At 39.0% G+C, this 18,873-nt stretch overlaps 3 protein-coding genes across 6 annotated transcripts in view; 2 read left to right on the forward strand and 1 right to left on the reverse strand.

Annotated features, from left to right (window-relative positions):
• The window catches only part of LOC146475009 (V-type proton ATPase subunit E-like), a 164,751-nt gene that overhangs the window by 29,191 nt on the left and 116,687 nt on the right, over positions 1-18,873 (reverse strand). The gene's annotated exons all lie outside the window — the stretch shown is intronic.
• On the forward strand, positions 690-9,274 carry LOC146475011 (neuronal pentraxin-1-like). Of its 2 annotated transcripts, none has more exons than XM_085116785.1 (5): positions 690-769; positions 843-895; positions 5,199-5,280; positions 6,282-6,495; positions 7,893-9,274. In XM_085116785.1, exons 3-5 carry the CDS (start codon positions 5,208-5,210, stop codon positions 8,272-8,274), a joined length of 669 nt encoding a protein of 222 aa, XP_084972911.1. In that variant the 5' UTR covers positions 690-769; positions 843-895; positions 5,199-5,207; the 3' UTR covers positions 8,275-9,274. The 2 variants fall into 2 exon arrangements, with proteins under 2 accessions (XP_084972911.1, XP_084972910.1); XM_085116784.1 differs by having other exon boundaries at positions 691-769; positions 843-891; positions 7,893-8,310.
• LOC146475012 (neuronal pentraxin-1-like) lies at positions 10,311-17,005 on the forward strand. Of its 3 annotated transcripts, none has more exons than XM_085116786.1 (5): positions 10,311-10,387; positions 10,473-10,525; positions 14,042-14,123; positions 14,800-15,013; positions 16,445-17,005. In XM_085116786.1, the coding sequence occupies exons 3-5, from the start codon at positions 14,051-14,053 to the stop codon at positions 16,824-16,826; spliced, it is 669 nt and encodes a 222-aa protein (XP_084972912.1). In that variant the 5' UTR covers positions 10,311-10,387; positions 10,473-10,525; positions 14,042-14,050; the 3' UTR covers positions 16,827-17,005. The 3 variants fall into 3 exon arrangements, with proteins under 3 accessions (XP_084972912.1, XP_084972914.1, XP_084972915.1); XM_085116788.1 differs by having other exon boundaries at positions 10,473-10,521; XM_085116789.1 differs by lacking the exon at positions 10,311-10,387 and having other exon boundaries at positions 10,446-10,525.

Here is an 18,873-nt window from a genome sequence, read left to right on the forward strand (position 1 = left end):
GGTAACCTTTGTAATTACCGTAGTTATATGTACATAAAATGAGTATTCGGCATGACTGTTCATCGACAAAGTAACCATTCTTTCAGCGACATGAACCGCCGTTTGTCTGTACTAGTTTCCATAATTTAATGTAGTCGTAGTTCAGTCTGGAGAGAAGACATCATGGTAGTAAAGATAGGCTCTGACTCTTGGGAGAATTGGACAGTGTTCAGTACAGTCTAGCTATATATAAAGTGTAGTGTCGCTGAGTATCGCTCAGTTTCCGGCGTTGGATTTCTCTAATAAATGAGACCGACACCATCATTTCGACCGTGAATACGGGAGCATTGGTATGCGCTGGTTTTCTTGGCGAAAACTGGGCATCCTACTCCTTCAACTTACTTCAGAGAAAAGTGCTTGGAGATGTATTATAATTGTGCCTGACTCCACACCGGGTAATTGGTAAAGTTTCTGGCATTCCGATCCTCTGATTTATTTGAGAATCGCCCTAAGTTTCGTGAGATGACTGATAAAACTTGTAGCTGACCCGGAAGCACACAAAGTATGGAAGGGAGCCTTTTTATTGGACGTTTGGCGATAACAGTTGACATCTTTCTAGCGAATAGTATTGCTTGTTAGCTTTAGAATAAGAAGAAGGGATCACAAATTGATATGCCGTTGTCTCAAAAACTTGATCTGACAAGAACAACATTTATACTCAATGAGAACAATATACGTAGCAATTCTTTAACTTCCCGTATGACTCATCCTCAACAAACTGGCTAACAGTGTAAGGTCTCTCATTTCTCCGGATTCTTTTTTGTGCAGCTGATATACCTAATAATCTCTCTACTGTTGTTTAGACTGAGTTTGTTTCCTCTTGGACAACAGAAGAATTGAGTGGCTTTGAACGTAGGTATTTATACAGTTTTTCTGGGTACACGTATTTTACTGATCAATCAGAACATTGACGCTGCGGTCAACTTCGGTCGCTCTCTCTAAAGAATGACCACGCAATTAAAAACTTTCATTTACTTCAACTGTCGATTCAGAGTTTCTGTTCCTAACTATAGTAAATAAGCTGACCTATGTTTCAAATTGTGGTAATCATTATAGTCAACAAAATTTTCAATTCCTAATTCTAACCTTAGTGAAACAAACAAAACCGGCCGCAGCACAATTTTTGAATGCAGATGTGTCTCCCCTCGGACAGATCAGGTTAATGGTGTAAGTATTCTCAGATGTCCTCGTCGCAGTTTACGCCGGAAATCAAGATAAAAGCGCTCTTCCGCGTTAACTAAAATCGACCGAAACTCATACAAGCCTATTTTGCAGGGACGAGATCCGATCCCTCTTTAGTGCGTTTGGATTACTCAAAGTCTCTTGGCTAATTAATTTGTCCACTCAGCCACGGCTGGTTCTCGATAAGAAAACAGTTTTGGCCCTATTAAGATAGCCTTATGATATAAAAGAAGAATATGGAATATAAAAGAAATACATGCATTTGAACTGCGGATGAAAGAATAAATAAATGAAAGACCAACGATAGTCTCTCTGACAGTTATTCGATAATACGAATAGTAATTCGCAACCAACAAGTACGTCGTCAGTCATTCTCTGCCTATTCACGCTCCAACTGTATACAGCTATTTCAATTAACGTTGTCGGTTTAAAGCTTAAAGCTTAAAGGCATCTTAAAAGAGGCTGACACCTCATCTATTTGATATCTTAACATTTCTTTCATCCAAATGGCTTGGCATCTTATATCTTCACTGGACAAACGAGGCGTAGCTGATTTTGATGAACTTATTCATAAAAAAAATCCACAGAATCTTGAGGTCTTGTCTTATAGCTTTATACTTTGATCCGACAACGTTAATTGAAATAGCTGTATATCGGTAAATTTTAATAAGACAAGTCGGGATCCCTTCCGCGGAAACTGCTTTTATCCTGGGCGGTTTAATTTATTAGCGTCAGTTGTTTCGATCCATTTGAGAAAGTTTTACTGAACAAAACTAGTTTTATTTTGGCTTTTTCTAAAACAGAACAGCTACGTCATTCGATTTTTTTCGCTGTACAGGCTGTGAAGCTATACTCCGTGCTATTTGCGGATTTTTTATTGGAACCAAATGTTATCTTATAAAAGAAACCTCGCCTACTTTCTAGTTTGACGTCTAGTTTTGCAATGGTTATAGTTTGGAAAGAAATTTAACCTTATTAAAATAAATCAGATACATGTATAACAAAAACCAACTCAATTCGGGATCGGGATTTTCAGCATCTATCGCTATATATCAATTTTGATGCTATCGCTTGTCGGTCTACTTTAGCGCTTGTCTTTTGAGAGCAGTTTGTAGACTTAAAATATCTTGATGCCGGCGATTCCTGTGGCTTGAATAGAATCGGAAAATAACGAAATCAAGGTTATTCACACAAAGCCCGCTTTTCCGCTAACGTGTCAAACTCCGGGGTCAATTTGCTACGAGTGAATTGACTTTATACTTAAGACTTATTATCCGACTGAATATCCCGCTGGATTTAGGAAAAATACAACGAAATTTAAAAAAAACACACACACTCTGAAGCCTAGTGCTTGTACTGTGCTCAGGGGAGTTTTGACATGACGTACTGCGTACTTTATGCAGCACCAAAAGAGTGAGCCATCCGCTGTTCTCGATCAAAAAAGGCGAAGAGAGAAAGAAAAAAAATGATCTTAAAGATCGAAGATCGGCTAATGTAGTGCGCAGGCAACTTAGTGGCCTCGGTTTCAAAGCCGGAAGCGACATTAATTAAACCGAAGAAAGGGAAGCCTCCCATTGTAGATCAGCCATGGTGGGGAGATAAATATTACAACCCTTTCGCTCTTTCATAACTTAGTCAATATTTGATGGATTTTTATAAAGTTCTGCCACCAAAATGGGCTTAAAGAGATCTTCTCAGATGCAGATCAGTTGTACATGTGTCGGCTACACACGCCGACTGCTGCTTAGCGCATTGAAGAACAGAAAACATTGATGATTAGAATCCACCTAAAGGAAAGGTATAAGAGAGATCGATCTAGGCAACATTGAACGAAATTTCAAGATCTTAACGGAAAATACTGGAGTAAATTAAACTTGTGTTCAAAGCAATCTTTACAAAATGCGTTTGTAGCGCTTGAAGCGCTGGTGCAATTGTGTTTTGATGTGCATGTTTTTAAAAGACGCTCCTCATGTTTATTACAGAAATAAAGAATAAGGCCCCAAATCATAACACCAACGATACCCCACGCGACAACCAAGAGTCAACCATCTGGCTTACCATACCGTTCGTAGGTGACCTTACAACACAGCTTGTTAAGAAACTTAAGCGTAAGCTTCGTAAAAGTCTCGTCAACCCGAATGTGAACATCCGAATAAAAAAGAAGACCACAAAATTATGTTTCTTCACGATCACTAAAGACAAAACACCGCCACTAAGCAAATCAAATGTTGTATACGAATTCACTTGCCCCGGCTGCAACTCCTCGTACATCGGCAAAACAAACAGAACTCTGCTTGTCTGTACACAAGAACATGCGACCAAGGACAAAGATAAAGCTATATATAAACATCTGCGCTACTGTGATCAGATCAAACACATACAAGGTTTATGCAATGTACCGGACATTTTTATTAATAACAACCCACCTTCTACTGCGATGAACAAAGAATATCTCACCCATATCGTGCGTGCATAGACAACGATGATAATTGGAATTTACTGAAGCCTACCATATCAAGCGTTCAGCACCATTTTTGAACAATGGTTTTAAAGCTAGCAGAGAACTATGCCTAATATCCTGACATTAACGTCTTGTTTTGTATTTTCATGTGCATGTTTTAAATTGCTAATTTACCATCTTTCAGTATTTAAATCATAGCTACTTGTTGTCACCTTAGTCTGAAGGGTATCATATCGAAATATAACAATTAAGTACACCAACGTTTCCTTGCATTTGTTGTCCATATCATTGACACGATGCATTTACTCGGAATTACATTTATTTTTTATCACATAAAGGTAGCCCCTCTGTCATTACCTACATTCATTTATATGACCATCCCCCTTCCCTCCACAAACACATATAAAGTGACAGAGAAAGCTCTTGTTACGGAATAACATACTACTGATATGAAAGGCTTCAAGGAAACAGATGAAGTAAGTGATGAGCCAATTGGTCTGATTTCTATTCAGCCTCTTAGATCAAACAAACTCTACAATGTACAATCTCACGTAGATGAGTATCTATGTTTACATTAAAATATGAGTACCTATGTGTCGGCATTAAGGGGGGACTTAACGTAAACACCATTTTACCGCACTTTACATGGCTTTAATGGAAATATCTCGTTCACGTTTCAAGCGATCCAAAAACTCTATGTTCATCCCGTAAATCTATGTTGTGGGTGTTTTGTGAATTTTGGGGTGATTTTGGGTATATTTGAGAGGAGATAATTTTTCTAGAAGGATTGATTAAATGAAGAGAAATAAGAAATATTGAAGAATTAGTGAAGTTTTAAAATAAGAATTTGTAGTTAATAATTAATACACGGATACCAAATGTTGATTTTCTTGAACTTTTTGTATATTCGAATAAATGTGCCCATAACCCCCCAAATTTTTTTCGCTTAAATATATCTTTGCACCTGTTCGAAACGCATTGAGCCTTTTTGCGCCTTTTTTCAACCAAATCTTGACTTTTTATAGGCTGTAAAAGTTACGAAATCTAGCCACTGATCGATCCCCTCACCGAGCTGGTAAGTGGCATGGGTCTATTCCTTACATGACGTCACAAACTGCTTTGCATGCATTTTCACAAAGACTTAATACAATGCAAATCAGTTTGTGACGTCAAGTAAGGAATAGACCCATGCCCCTTACTAGCTCGGTCATGGGACAGATGATGGCTAGATTTCGTAACTTTACAAAAAGGCTCAATGCGTTTCGAAAAGGTGTAAAGATTTATTTAAACGAAAATTTTTTGGGGGATTATGTGCCCTTTAAGTGAACAGAAATGAACAAAAACACTTGGGACCCCTCCCCCTCTTCAACTTATATGCTTGCCCAAATTCTGTTAACGTAACTCTGCCCTTAAAAAAAATAATGGCCTTCCCCTCTTAAGAACTCGTGCTTTTTTTTTTGTCAACTGAGCAATGAAAGCTTCTTTGGTGTGGTTTTCTTTGTTTTCTGATTAACAGGATTAAATCATGTCCACGTTATTTGCTTCGCTTTGTTTTGGCCTTTTCTGCGCCGGATATGTCAGCGGTTACTCGTCATCAGGCAAGTTACAAATTCTTTTATTAAAAACTGGATCATTGTATAATGCAATTCCAGGGTATTGATTGGCTTAGCAGCCATGGTATATGAGCCATTATACCATGCCCGGGAAATAGCGACCATAAATTGTTTTCTGGTTGCTCTTGAAAAGGAAATCAGAAAGGCCTATCAATATTACTTGATTGTTTTTAATAAAACAATTATTGCACTCGCGCTTGTTGGATATGAGATGATTATAGCCAACTCGGTGCTACGCGCCTCGTTGGCTATCTATCATCTCATACCCAACACGCACTCGTGGAATAATTGTTCAATACTCCTATACGTGACTGTATTATACTATGAGTTAATTCTTATAGTGTTAGCTCCACCCTTATCTTTCACATCAGTTCACCCACCGGGGCCCGATAATAAAGAGGCAGTGTCATGGAAGATATGCGCCTTTTTGACCAAAAAATCTCTCCCCCAAAAAATACTTGAATACCTTGCTCACATATGAATTACTTCCAAATCACCACTGCAATGAAATCTACGCAACTCAGTTTTCATTTTGGCACCATTTCCACCTTGTTAATCTGTGAACGAATACATGAATTGTTTCACGCACTAGAATAGAGGTTTTGAAAGAAAATTTGGCCATTATTTCTCGGCTGCCTAAGATGAAGAGTGTCCTTCGGATTCCGCGTGATTTTTCAAAGTGTCACTACGATAAATAAGTAACAAAGTCCCTTTAAACAATTAGACAGATTAACACTGTAAAGTTTCATGAGATAAGTAAAGTTAGCAACATTTTCACTAACTAAGGTTGAGGGTTTAGCTTTCTTGCTGTTTGTTTTCGCCATTTGCTCACCTTTCTTCCAGGAAACAACGGAACCGTGGCAAACCATGAAAAATTGAACTACGCTGAATCAATGTTACGAAACCGTCAGAAGTTACAGTAAATCCCAGCTATATATACTCCAGAGGTAACAATTGCATTAAAATAATTTCATGTCTGTGTTCAGATTTTGCCCTCCATTTCCCGCGCAAAGGAGTCAGTGATTATGCCAACGTCTGGGGCATGCGCAGCTTAACACAGTTTACCCTGTGCTTTTGGATGAAGTCAAGTGACAGGAATAACTATGGAACGCCGTTTAGTTATGCTGTACCAGGAAAAGAGAATGAATTGCTTGTGTTTAACTACAGGGACTTTTATCTATATATTGGAGATGAGAGCAGGTTAGAAAAGGCACAGAAAAAACATGCATATGCTTGGTCTACCTGCATAGAGTCAGGAAAAGTTGCAGGAGGCTAGGGAGAGGGTTTTCTTTCAATTCGGCGTTTCAGCCGACATGAAATGCAAACGCGAAAACCTTCAAAGGAACTAATCCTAAAAATTAATCCGAGGAAATGCCGTGAGCGAAAGAATAAAGGTAAAATAGGAGATTCACAGTGCGATAAATCTCATTTAGAGACGCCAAACGTAATCAGGACATAAACACTGACAATTTGCATACGCCAAACGCAATGCTTCACGCATTTCTGTCTCCGGCCGCCCCTCCCGTCGCGAGTGACTCGGCTTTTCTCCGTTCGCCTGAAAAACGCAAAAAAGTAAGTAAATAAATAAATAAATAACGCCTGTTCTGAAGGCTACATTCCACCTTTCACCCTTTGCGTTGCTTCGTGCATCGAAAAGAACTGAGTGCAAGTGAAGTTTAATTGTTTTGCGCGCTCAACAAATAACTTTAGACAGTTATCCGAAATATTATTTCAATTACTTGCTCCATTCACGAGTGCGTTCACAGAGTGCTTCGATAAAAATAGAGTTCAAGTTATCGGGGTAAATTCCTAGTTGAGCCAAGGGAAAGTTAAATTAGTTCGAGTTAGCGGGAAGTTCGAGTTAGCTGATAGTAAATGACTGAAAAAATTAGGTGAAATCTAGAGGAAATCGAAGCTATTTCAGGTCATAAATAGGGTAGGGAAGATCGCAGATTTTGGTCATAAATAGGGTGAGGGTTTTGGGAAGCGGGCCGCACACCCCTACCCAATTTTTTTTTGGAGTACCCCCCCCCCCCCCCCCGGGTTCTACTCAGGTAGTCCTTCTCCTTTATCTCTCCCTTCCATACTAAGGCTTATCGATTAAAAGACTTACGTAGACCAGGATGGAGAATTTTGGAACGGGACTAAATTTAACTAAAATGGGACTAAACTGGTGCGTTTTTATTTCATTGTCAGGGCTTTACGGGCTTGAAGTGTTGTGAAGTCTTGCGGATTCGTCAGAGCCTTCGTCTGCTACTACAGTCGACTCCCGATAACTCGAACCTTCAAGAGAAATTCAAAAAGGTTCGAGTTACCAGGAGTTAGAGTTATCGAGGGTAAAATTGTATAGAAAATGACCTGAAAGGAAAGGAAAATTGGTTCCAGTTAGCGGGAGGTTCGAGTTAGCGAGGGTTCGAGTTATCGGGAGTCGACTGTATGTCGAAAAGCTTTCCATTAATCGCGAATCCCGTCGGAAAAACGATAGTAGCCAAATTTCAAATCTTCATTCTCCCCTCTAAACCTGTCCCGGTTTCTTACATTAGCCACAGTAAAATCTACAACTTGTACTGCTCATGGAACACGTTTTCCTTTCACAGGAAATCAGGATTCTCAGCTAATGATGGCAGATGGCATCACATCTGTGTGACTTGGAGGAACAGTGATGGCGCGTGGAAGTTCTACAAAGATGGAGTTCTTCATCACCACAGCATAAACTTCAAGAGAGGCTACACAATCAAGGCCGGGGGATCTTTGGTGTTGGGACAAGAACAGGATGGATTTGGAAAAGATTTTGACTCTGACCAGTCGTTTCTTGGATTTCTGACCAACGTCAATGTGTGGTCTTACGTCATGTCACCCCATGTGATACGAGCATATACAAGGTCTTGCCGGTATGGGGCAGGGAATGTCTACAAGTGGTCCGATTTCATACACGGCATTAAAGGCAAAACTGCTCTTGTAATCCCTTCTCCATGCTAACGGATGAGCATCTGCGACTGTGTTCAATCATTATGAAAGTCCGAAAATTTCGTTAAAGTAAAGAAACTGTTGTAGATGTAGTTTTATAAAAATAAACATTAATTAATAAGCAGTCAAATGTTAATCGGACCTAGAACACAGATGTGATGATAAAAATAAAAACGTGTGTCTTTTCCACAATACTCAGTAATATTATGCTCCTTCTGTGTCTCGTTCTTGTGTCTAGTGCCAACTGGCTCCGGCTTAGCAAATGTAGTTAGCTTTGATCGCGGTCTAAAGTAAAAATATAAGAAAAGTCTGTTGAAGATAATTTTTTTACTTTGAGAACTCAAAGCTGACAAGTTTTTTTTGTGAGTCGGCTGTGAGTTTACCATATACTCAAAAAACTTTCAGGGAACCGTTAGGTGAATTGGTTTTCCGGAGGATGTTAGTTAAATCGAGAATAGGGAATGGGGAACCGGAGTCTGAGAACAAGTGTACAGCGGTAAATCCCTATAAGAATTCAAAATAGGCTATTTAAAGAGCGCTTTCAAGGTTTATCTTAGATTTTTTGGCAGATATTTAGGGTTAAGTTTTATAACAGGAATTAAGAATCCCACCTCAGGAAAGATTTGAAGCTTTTGTGAATAATCTCACCCCTTCGTCGAACAGTAAATTAGTTTTAAATTTTAGACTAAACTTACTGATTTTCCAAGAATCATTACTTAAACTGCACAAAGATAGTTAATTTTAAACTCGAATTCACGAATTCTACCAATATTTGTTTTCATTGAGGTTAGATTCTTTACAAAACCTTGCCTATAAACTAGAATAGAAATTATTTGAAACATGGATTAGCTAGTCATTTTGTTTGTCTGGAAGCCATTTCAACGCAAATCATCATGAATTCTCAATCGAATTAAATGGCAGTTTTCTATGCCATCTTTGCAAGAAAAACAGAACAGATGTACTGATTCGTCAATAAAAACACAGATAAACCACATTATTCGGGAAAAATTATTTCAGACCACAAATTGTACGGGCAATTTGCAATTGTATGGGAAGCTGCAGCCCCTAACTTGTTGTAGCTAAGGACGGTGCCTACTAATACCGAAGTATTTTTGTGCGGCTTGTGACTATGCGGGAAAAGCAGATCTTAGCAAGGCCTATTGGAATCCAAAAAGAAAATTGGGGGTAACCACGCATTTTTCAGAGATAATTAAGCAGCAATATCTCTAAAAAGTGCCAAAATATAAAGCAATGTATGGAATTTTTTCCTAAATTGAAGCTTGATTTTCTCTGAAAAATGCATGGTTACCCCCAATTTTCTTTTGAGATGCCAACGACATTAGGTAAGTTCTCCATTCTCCGTATAGTTTTAAACCGCGCAAAAATATTCCTGTATTAGTAAGCATCACCTATAGGAAATCCGAGTATCTCGCGATGCGCAGAACGTATGCGCAGTAACAATAGAAGGCACCGTCCTTAACTGATGGCTTTGCCGGGATCTAAAGTTTTTACTTGATATGTGTTTATCAAATTACTTTGTTTTGACGAAAATACTTTGTAAGGATATTTGACATCGAAATCTCGTACACTGGACACTTGCTGTGTTCTTGTATGTTTTTCCGTTGTGTAAATATCAAAAATATGATTTAAAATATTCCGCAAGAGTACAACATCTTTTTCTAAAGAATCGCAATTAATAGGATGTATCTCTTAAATGCGTGTGAGAGCATCGTTTGTAATGATCTCGGTGTTTGTGCATGTTTCATTTATTCATGCCGGTCGACTCTTTCTGGTGACACATGTTTAGTGTGAAAAACGATCCTCTGATTTATTTGAGAATCGCCCTTATACTGATAAGTTTCGTGAGATGACCGATAAAACTTGTAGCTGACACGGAAGTAGACAACTATGGAAGAGGCTTTTTAATTGGACGTTTGGCGATAACAGTTGACATCTTTCTAGCGAATAGTATTGCTTGTTAGAATAAGAGGAAGGATCAAATTGATATGCCGTTATCTCAAAACTTGATCTGACGAGAACAACGTTTGTATGCAATAAGAAAACAATATACGCAGCAATTCTTTAACTTCCCGTATGACTCATCCTCAACACACTGGCTAACAGTGTAAGGTCTCTCATTTGTCCGGATTATTATCTTTTTTTGTGTGTGTGTAGCTGATATACCTAACAATCTCTCTACTATTGTTTAGACTGAGTTTGTTTCCTCTTGGACAACAGAAGAATTGAGTGGCTTCGAACGTAGGTATTTATACAGTTTTTTTCTGGGTACGCGTATTTTACTGATCAATCAATTAAACATTGCCGCTTCGAATTCGGCCCCTCACTCTACTACGGGTACTCTAAGATCACATTGAAAACTTTTAATTTACTTCAAATGTCGATTCAGATTTTCTGCTCCTAACTATAGGAAAGAAAATCAGCTGATCTATGTTTTAAATAATGGTAATTACAGTCTACAAAATTTTCCGACATCTAGCCTCAGTGAAACAAACAAACCAAGGGCCGGCAGCACAATTTTTAAATTTATACAAAAATTTGAATCAGATGCGGTTCACAACCAAGGAAACAATAGACGTCCCGCTGTTGGTTGTTTCAAAAGCTGTTTTGACGCAGACCTAACACTGAACCGACTAATTAAAAGTAGTTAACAGACAAAGATATTCTAAACTGGCGACTAAGAAAGAAAGGACTAAAGAAGCTGCCGATATATGGCTCACATGCAGATTAGTCTGTGAACAGGCTCCCAAGCGGGGTATCGAGCGAAAAGAAAAATTGGCGAGTCCGGCGAGCGGAGCGGGGTATGTAAATTAGCCTTTAGGCTACTTGTGAATAAAATTAAACTTGTCGAGAAAAACTTGCTCATGTATAGCCACCGTAAAGAGATTCGAGTGCTGACGTTTTCGCCAATTTCGTTCGCTTGTCCTGCGAATCCAATAAGTCAGTGATAGAACCGAATATTCGTTTTTAGTTCTTCGCCGACGCAGCTCGACTTTTCCTTCAGAAACTAGCCCGCTTAAAGCTGCAGTATGCAGGAAACTGGCAAGTGTAAATGGCCTAAGCTGCTCCAACGTCTAGTTTCTAGGTTGACGTCTAGTTTTGCAATGGTATAGTATAGTTTGGAAAGAAATTTAACCTGATTAAAATACATCAGATACATAACAAATACCGACACAATCCTCTCTTGTCGCTATATATCAGTTTTGATGCTATCGCTTGTCGGTCTATTTTTGCTTTTTGTCTTTTGACAGCAATTTATGGACTTAAGAATTTCTTGATGCTGGTGATTCCTGTGACTTAAGGAGAATCGAAAAACAACGAAATCAAAGTTATTCACATGAAGCGCGCTTTTCTGCTGACGTGTCATACTCCGGGGGCCAATTTGGTATGAGTGAATTTTTATACTTAAGGCTTTTTATCCGACTAAATGTCCCGCTGGATTTAGGAAAAATACAATGAAATTTTAAAAACACACACACACACACACACTCTCTGAAGCCTAGTGCTGGTAGTGTGAGTTTTGATATAATGACGTACAACTGCGTACTTTATGCAGCACCAAAAGAATGAGCCAACCACTGTTCTGGATCAAAAAACGAAGAGATAAAGAAAAAATTACCTTTAAGATCAAAGATTGGTTCATGTAGTGCACAGGCAACTTAGTGTGGCCTCGGTTTCAAAGATCGGAAGCGTCGACATTAATTAAACCGAAGAAAGGGAAGCCTCCCATTGTAGATCAGCAGTGCGTAGATAAATATTATGACCCCTTCACTCTTTCATAACTTGTTCAATATTTAATAGATTTTTATAAACGAAGTTCTGCTACCAAAATGGACTTGAAGAGATCTTCTCAGATACAGATTGTGTCGGCTACTGACACGTCGACGGCTGCTCAGCGCATTGAAGAACAGAAAACATTGATGATTGGAAGCCACCTGAAGGAACGGTATAAGAGAGATCGATCCAGACAAGTTGAACAAAATTTCAAGATCTCAACGGAAAAACCTGGAGCTGGAGTAATCTAAACTTGATTGTAATTAATATGTGTTCAAAACAATCTTTACAAAATACCTTAAGCCGGCCTAAACACTCGATTCAGAGCAAAGCCATCTTTAATTTATAGCTTAGTAGTTTATAAATTTTTCTGTTTCTGTCAGTGTACCTTCACTATTGCCCTTCTGGCCGCCGATCACCTCAAATAGTCCATATTTGTTTTGTAACTTTTTACAGGTTTTGTCAGCGATTATTATTTACATATTTCATAACTTTTAATCGTTTTTTAACATTCCCATCAACGATACACAATAGCTTGTTTTTGCCATTTTGTCACAATACGTTGACCCGTCATAAATATTAGAGGGGGAGGGCTGGGGTATTTTTGTTTTGATGTGCATGTTTTTAAAAGACCCTCGCCACGTTTATTACAGAAATAAATGTAGCCCCTCTGTCATTCCTTACATAAATTTATACGACCCTGCCCCTTCCCTCCACAAACACACATAAATACTATTAGATTCAGTATTCTGAGGGCAAACACACAGGGGCGGGTTGTTCGGAAGCCGATTTTAAAACGCTAATCTGCGATTAAAAGTTAATTGAGGTTTTCATCTCGCTCTTTAAAAAGTTTTCAAAGCCTAATTTCAAGTTTAAGGTAAAGATAAGTCTAAGTCAAAACTGAGGGCCAAAACTCTTTTGGAAGAAGGCTTTATTGATTAGTTATTAAGCTTGAATTAAAGTTTACGTTAATCCAGGATTAGCTTAATCGGGCTTCGAACAACTGGGCAGCTTAAAACTTACGTTAAAAGAAGCTGAAGAAAGAGGCATCAAAGATCACCTCAGTGATCTGTTTACAAAATCTGGAAAACTAAAGCAAGGGAAGGAGTGTACTGAATGTTTTGATGAGAACAATGTAAACTAATGTAGAAGAACTAAGAAAGAAAGTTGGCGTTATTTTTGAGAGTCTCAATGAAAAATAGGAGCACGGAAGAGATATGTTTCAAGGAAAATTGTTATCACATATACAAATAGAAAATAAGACTTTAAAAAAGGAGAACGAAAAAAAGGAAAATAACAGCGAGAAAAGATAAATTTCAAACAGATGGTTCAACAGATATCAGCAGATGTAGGTATAACTGTTAATGATGAAGTAAACGTGGAAACTCTTACAACACTTAACGCAAAACAAATCAAATTAACGGTTAAGAATGGTGGACCAAGGTAAAGTGACAGAGAAAGCTCTTGCTACTGAATAAAATACTACTGATGTGAAAGGCTTTATGGAAGCAGCAGATGACGGAACTGATGTGAGTCAATTAATGAAGCAACTGATGAAGGCGATTGAAAGCTCTGACGATGATGACTAGGCACTGCCCTGATTTTCTTTTCATCAGTTCTTAGATCAAACAAACTCTAAACAATGCAGATACGTGCAATGTAGATATGTACCGATGTTTACATTAAAATATGAGTACCTACTTGTCAGCATCAATGACTCACTGTTGAACAAATGTTGGTGTTCTTGAACTTTTTGTATATTCGTATTCGAACACAAATACTTGTGACCCCCCCCCCCCCCCCCCCGTCTCCCCCCTCTCCCCACTCAAATGCTTGCCCAAATTCTGTTAACTCTACCTTTTTGGGCTTCATAAAAAATAATGGCTCTTCCCCCTAAAGAACTCGTCCTTTTTTGTCAACTGAGTAAGTATACTGTCGTAACAATTAAAGCTTTTTTGTGTGATTTTCTATGTTTTCTGATTAACAGGATTGAATCATGTCCATGTTGTGTGCTTCGCTTTGTTTTGGCCTTTTTTGCGCCGGATATGTTAGCGGTTACTCGCCACCAGGCAAGTAATAAATTCTTTTACTCTTATACGTGACTGTATAGTGCTGTGGATTCTTATAGTGTTAAGTCCACCCTTATAATTTACGTCAGTTCATCCGGCGGGGCCCGATATTAAAGAGGCAGTGCCATGGAAGGTATCCCTTTTCGACCAAAAAATCTCTCCCCCCAAAAATACTTGAATATCTTGCTCACATATGTATTACTTCCAATCACAAATGAAATGAAATCAACGCAACTCAGTTTTCATATTGGTACGATTTCCACCAGTGTCCATCCGTGATCGAAATTATGAATTGTTTCAGGCACTAGAATAGAGGTTTTGAAGAAAATTTGGTCATTATTTCTCGGCTCGGCTTAAGATGAAGAGTGTCCTTTGGATTCAGCGTGGATTTAAAGTGTTACTACGATAAATAAGTGACAAAGTCCCTTTAAACATATGTAGATAAGTAAAGTTAACAACATTTTCACTAACTAACGCTTAGGGTTTGGCTTTGTTGCTGTTTGTTGTCGCCATTTGCTTACCTTTCTTCCAGGAAACAACGCGGCAAACAGTGAAAAATTTTTCTACCCTGAATCAATATTACGAAAGCTTCAGAAGTTACAGTAAATCCCAGCTATATATACTTCATACTGAGAGGTAACAATTGCATGAAGTTAATTTCATTTCTGTCGTACAGATTTTGCCCTCCATTTCCCGCGCAAAGGAGTCAGTGATTACGCCAACATCTGGGGCATGCGCAGCTTAAGACAGTTTACCCTGTGCTTTTGGATGAAGTCAAGTGACAGGAATAACCATGGAACGCCGTTTAGTTACGCTGTACCAGGACAAGACAATGAATTGCTTATGTATAACTACAGGGACTTTCAACTGAATATTAGAGGCGAGGGCAGGTTAGAAACGGGGCAGAAAGCATGCTTGGTCTTCCTGCATCCCGGGTGGGCGGAACTCCTCGTAATTCTCGGTAGGGGTGTGCCACCCGGTTCTCCAAATCCTGACCCTATTTCAGACCAAAACATGTCATTTTCCACATCCGTTTTCAGACCTGTCGTAAAAAAGAATTGATAAAATTCAACCAAAAATTCAGCTCGAATGATATACTTTGGATATTTCTCTTTCTCTACTATTCATTTGGAGTTAAAAAGACAAATACCTTTATACGCTCTCGTGATTCCCTTGAAAACCACGCCCGACTTAACACCATAATGGTCAAAATCTATACCCGTTTTCAGACCAAAACGGCTCGAAAACCTTACCCTTTAGGGAGGCACATACCTTTATATAGGGGAGTACCCCCTTCCCCGGACCTGCCTTGAGTCAGCAAAAGTTGTAAGGAGGCTAGAGGGGGGGTAAACCGCTTTGATATTTCTTGAAAACTAAAATTTGCTCTTGTTTACAGTTAGAAACAAAGCCGTCTATCTTTTCAGTCACAAATTTGCTGTTAATAAATGATACCTTATCAGTTTTATCATTTTTTCACAATCACGAGTTACTTTGTTTGGGAATTTTTGGCGATCTAGTTAAGGACGTTTCCATACAATGTGACACTCGTTCGGCAATAAAGATTAAAGATTTCGAAACGTCAATAAGGTATGTTCTGACATTTTAAAGTTAACTTACCGTCGTTTTAAAATAGAATTCAAATTATTGGGGTAAATTTGAGCAGACGGAAAGTAAAATTAGTTCGAGTTAACCAAGCTCCAGTAAGCTAATAGATGGTAAATGACTGAAAAATGGGGTAACTGAAGTCCAGAAGAAACCGGATTTTGCTCGAGCGGGGATTGAGTTTGAGTTAGTGGGGTTCTACTTACAAACAACCCACAATTCCCTGATTGCATGGCTCTGACAAAGGGCTAACGCTCGAAACGTCAGCACTCGAATCTCTTTAGGATGACCAATTTAGCTTTAGCTATCAACTCTGTTGATGAACCAAACATTAGGTTCTACTTGGGTAGTCCTCTTCCTTTATCTCTCCCCGCCATGTCTTTCAGATTAAAAGACTTACATAGAACATGGTAGGGAGTTCTCGAACGGGGCTAAATTTACAAGTTTTTTCTTACCTTAAATGGTGGATGGGTTTATATTATTAAAAGGGCTTTACTTTAAGCAGTGTGAAGTCTTCCGGATTCGTCAGCCTTCACCACCCATGTGAGAGTTTGGACTGATGTTGAGAAGTTCTCCGTCGATCACGAATCCCGTCGGAAAAACAATAGTAGTCAAATTTCCAATCTTCATGTTCCTCTCTAAACCTGTCCCGGTATCTTACATTAGCCACAGTAAAATCTACAACTTGTACTGCTCATGGAACACGTTTCCTTTCACAGGAGATCAGGATTCTCAGCTAATGATGGCAGATGGCATCACATCTGTGTTACTTGGAGGAACAGTGATGGTGCGTGGAAGTTCTACAAAGACGGATTCCTGCATCACCACAGCATATACTTCAAGAGAGGCTACACAATCAAGGCCGGGGGATCTTTGGTGCTGGGACAAGAACAAGAAGGACTTGGAACAGGCTTTGACTCTGGCCAGTCGTTTCTTGGATTTCTGACCAACGTCAATGTGTGGTCTTATGTCCTATCACCCCATGTGATACGAGCATATTCAAGGTCTTGTCGGTCTGGGGCAGGGAATGTCTACAAGTGGTCCGATTTCATATACGGCATAAGAGGCAAACCCGCACTTTTCATCCCTTCTCCATGCTAACGGATGAGCATCTGCGACAGCCACACTGTGTTCAAATATTGACAGTCTGAAAATTTCGTGAAAGTAAAGAAATTGCTGTAGATGTAGTCTTTTAAAAATAAACATTAATGAAGAAGTTAAATGTTAATCGGACCAAGAACACAGATGTGATGACAAAATAAAAAGTGTGTCTTTACCACAATATTCAGTAGTAATGCTCCTTCTATGTCTCGTTCTTGTGTCTAGTGCCAACTGGCTCCGGCTTCGCAACTGCAGATAGCTTTGATCGTGGTCTGAAGTAAAAACATAAGAAAAGTCTGTATAAGATAACTTTTTTACTTTGAGAGGTCAAAGCTGATAAGTTTTTTTGCGAGTCTGTGAGTTTACCATATACTCAAAAACTTTCAGGGAACCAATAGGTGAATTGGTTTTCCGGATTACACACATTTTTTAAAAAAAACAAAGAAACACAGCGCCAGCCAGTCGCCATATACTTCCTTTCAAAATTAATTGAAACCTTTTTAGTAAATCATAAAAGGATTTAGTAAACTCCCGTATACACAGTAAACTTATTGAGCTCTTTTCTTATTTTATTTATTTCTTTTACGTTTCACCGGATACATAAAAAGAACTGAGGTAATACTCTGACCCTGTGCCTAACATCGTTTGGTCAGCAGTTGACTCGTAGGATTCAATCGTGTTGGTCTTCGTGTTATTCATCATAGGTAGCTGTTGAATCGCCCTTCGCTCGACAACTAAATAACCGCGTGAACTCTGAGGAGGAGAATGAGGCCAGCGATACAGACCGATGCGCCAAGATATGGAGCAAGCTTGGGCAGGGCTCCTGGCCGAGGATAACTCTCTTGTATGTTCAAGCTACCAGTGATTGGCTCTTACATAGCCAGCCTAGCAGTCTTTTCCTTTCCAAGTGATAGCTCTCCTCCCCCGCATTCCTTCCTTTTTCGTTTGGCTTCTCGTGTTAGCTTGGAGGAAGGAAAACACTGCTATGCAAGCTAGCAGTTACAAATTCCATGGCCTGAGGAACTACCTCAACATTTGAAGAAAAAATCAAACATTTTCGAATCACGACTTATCGAGAGGGACTATCCAAATCCTTTAATTTACTAACTTCGCTCTCAACACTGCTCATTTTCCGGCGTAGTTCAATCAGAGTGGCTTCGATAGCGTCGAGCTTGCCAAACTTGGCTAATATTTCGTCCAATTTAGTCGTCACATCCAAAGCCATATCTAACGCAACGGAACCTTCGTTTGCTCCTCGTGGTTCGTCCACAAAGACTTCTATCAGCTCGTCCTGGGTCTCAGAGTCAACCGTTTCCCGGGAACGTTTATCTAAAGGTGACTTGGACTCTGACGAACTTGAAGCGCTTCTTGGCTTTGATTTTCGCTTTCCGGACGAATAAAAGTCACCCATTGGCGAAGTCTATTTGATTCTGTTGGGTAGAACGAGCGGAGCTCTCGCAGACACGTCTAAGCTTCACTCATGCTAGCCCCAGTCCTTTTTAACGTTTATAGTTCTTTAAGATCAACGCATAAGAACACTATTGTGGGCCTATATATAGACAAACTTGTTTGTCAAGTCTTTATTATAAACGACAGCCTATTCTCTCTTTCTCTTGTTACTCGATTTGTTTTCTATGAACTCGTCAGGGAAATAGTAGAGTGGCAAACAAGCATAAGCTCAGCGAGGTAAGTGTTCACTCGATTAAACATTTCAATAGGATATCAGTTAAGAAAACGTGTTCTCCGTTCCCGTCACGGTGTTTAGAATAACGCCTCGCCCTTTCATGGTAAAGTTTTCAAATTTATTTTATTTTGAAATAGTGAATCTACCAATTTATCGGTCAATAACGTGGTCTCTTGGAACAACCTACGAGAGCGCTATTATGTGATCCTGTGAAAAATTTATAAATACTATACATATCTCGTGCTTTTAATGGTTTTCGTTGCTAAGAGAAATGTTTTACGGTACGGGAAAGCCTTATAAAATGAAAGGACAATCGTGAAGAAACACAAAACCCTCTATCTACCTCAGTTACATACAAAAATC

The sequence above is a fragment of the Pavona decussata genome, unplaced genomic scaffold, assembly GCF_977016875.1.
Source record: "Pavona decussata unplaced genomic scaffold, jaPavDecu1.1 SCAFFOLD_87, whole genome shotgun sequence".
Classification (NCBI taxonomy): Eukaryota; Metazoa; Cnidaria; class Anthozoa; order Scleractinia; family Agariciidae; genus Pavona; species Pavona decussata.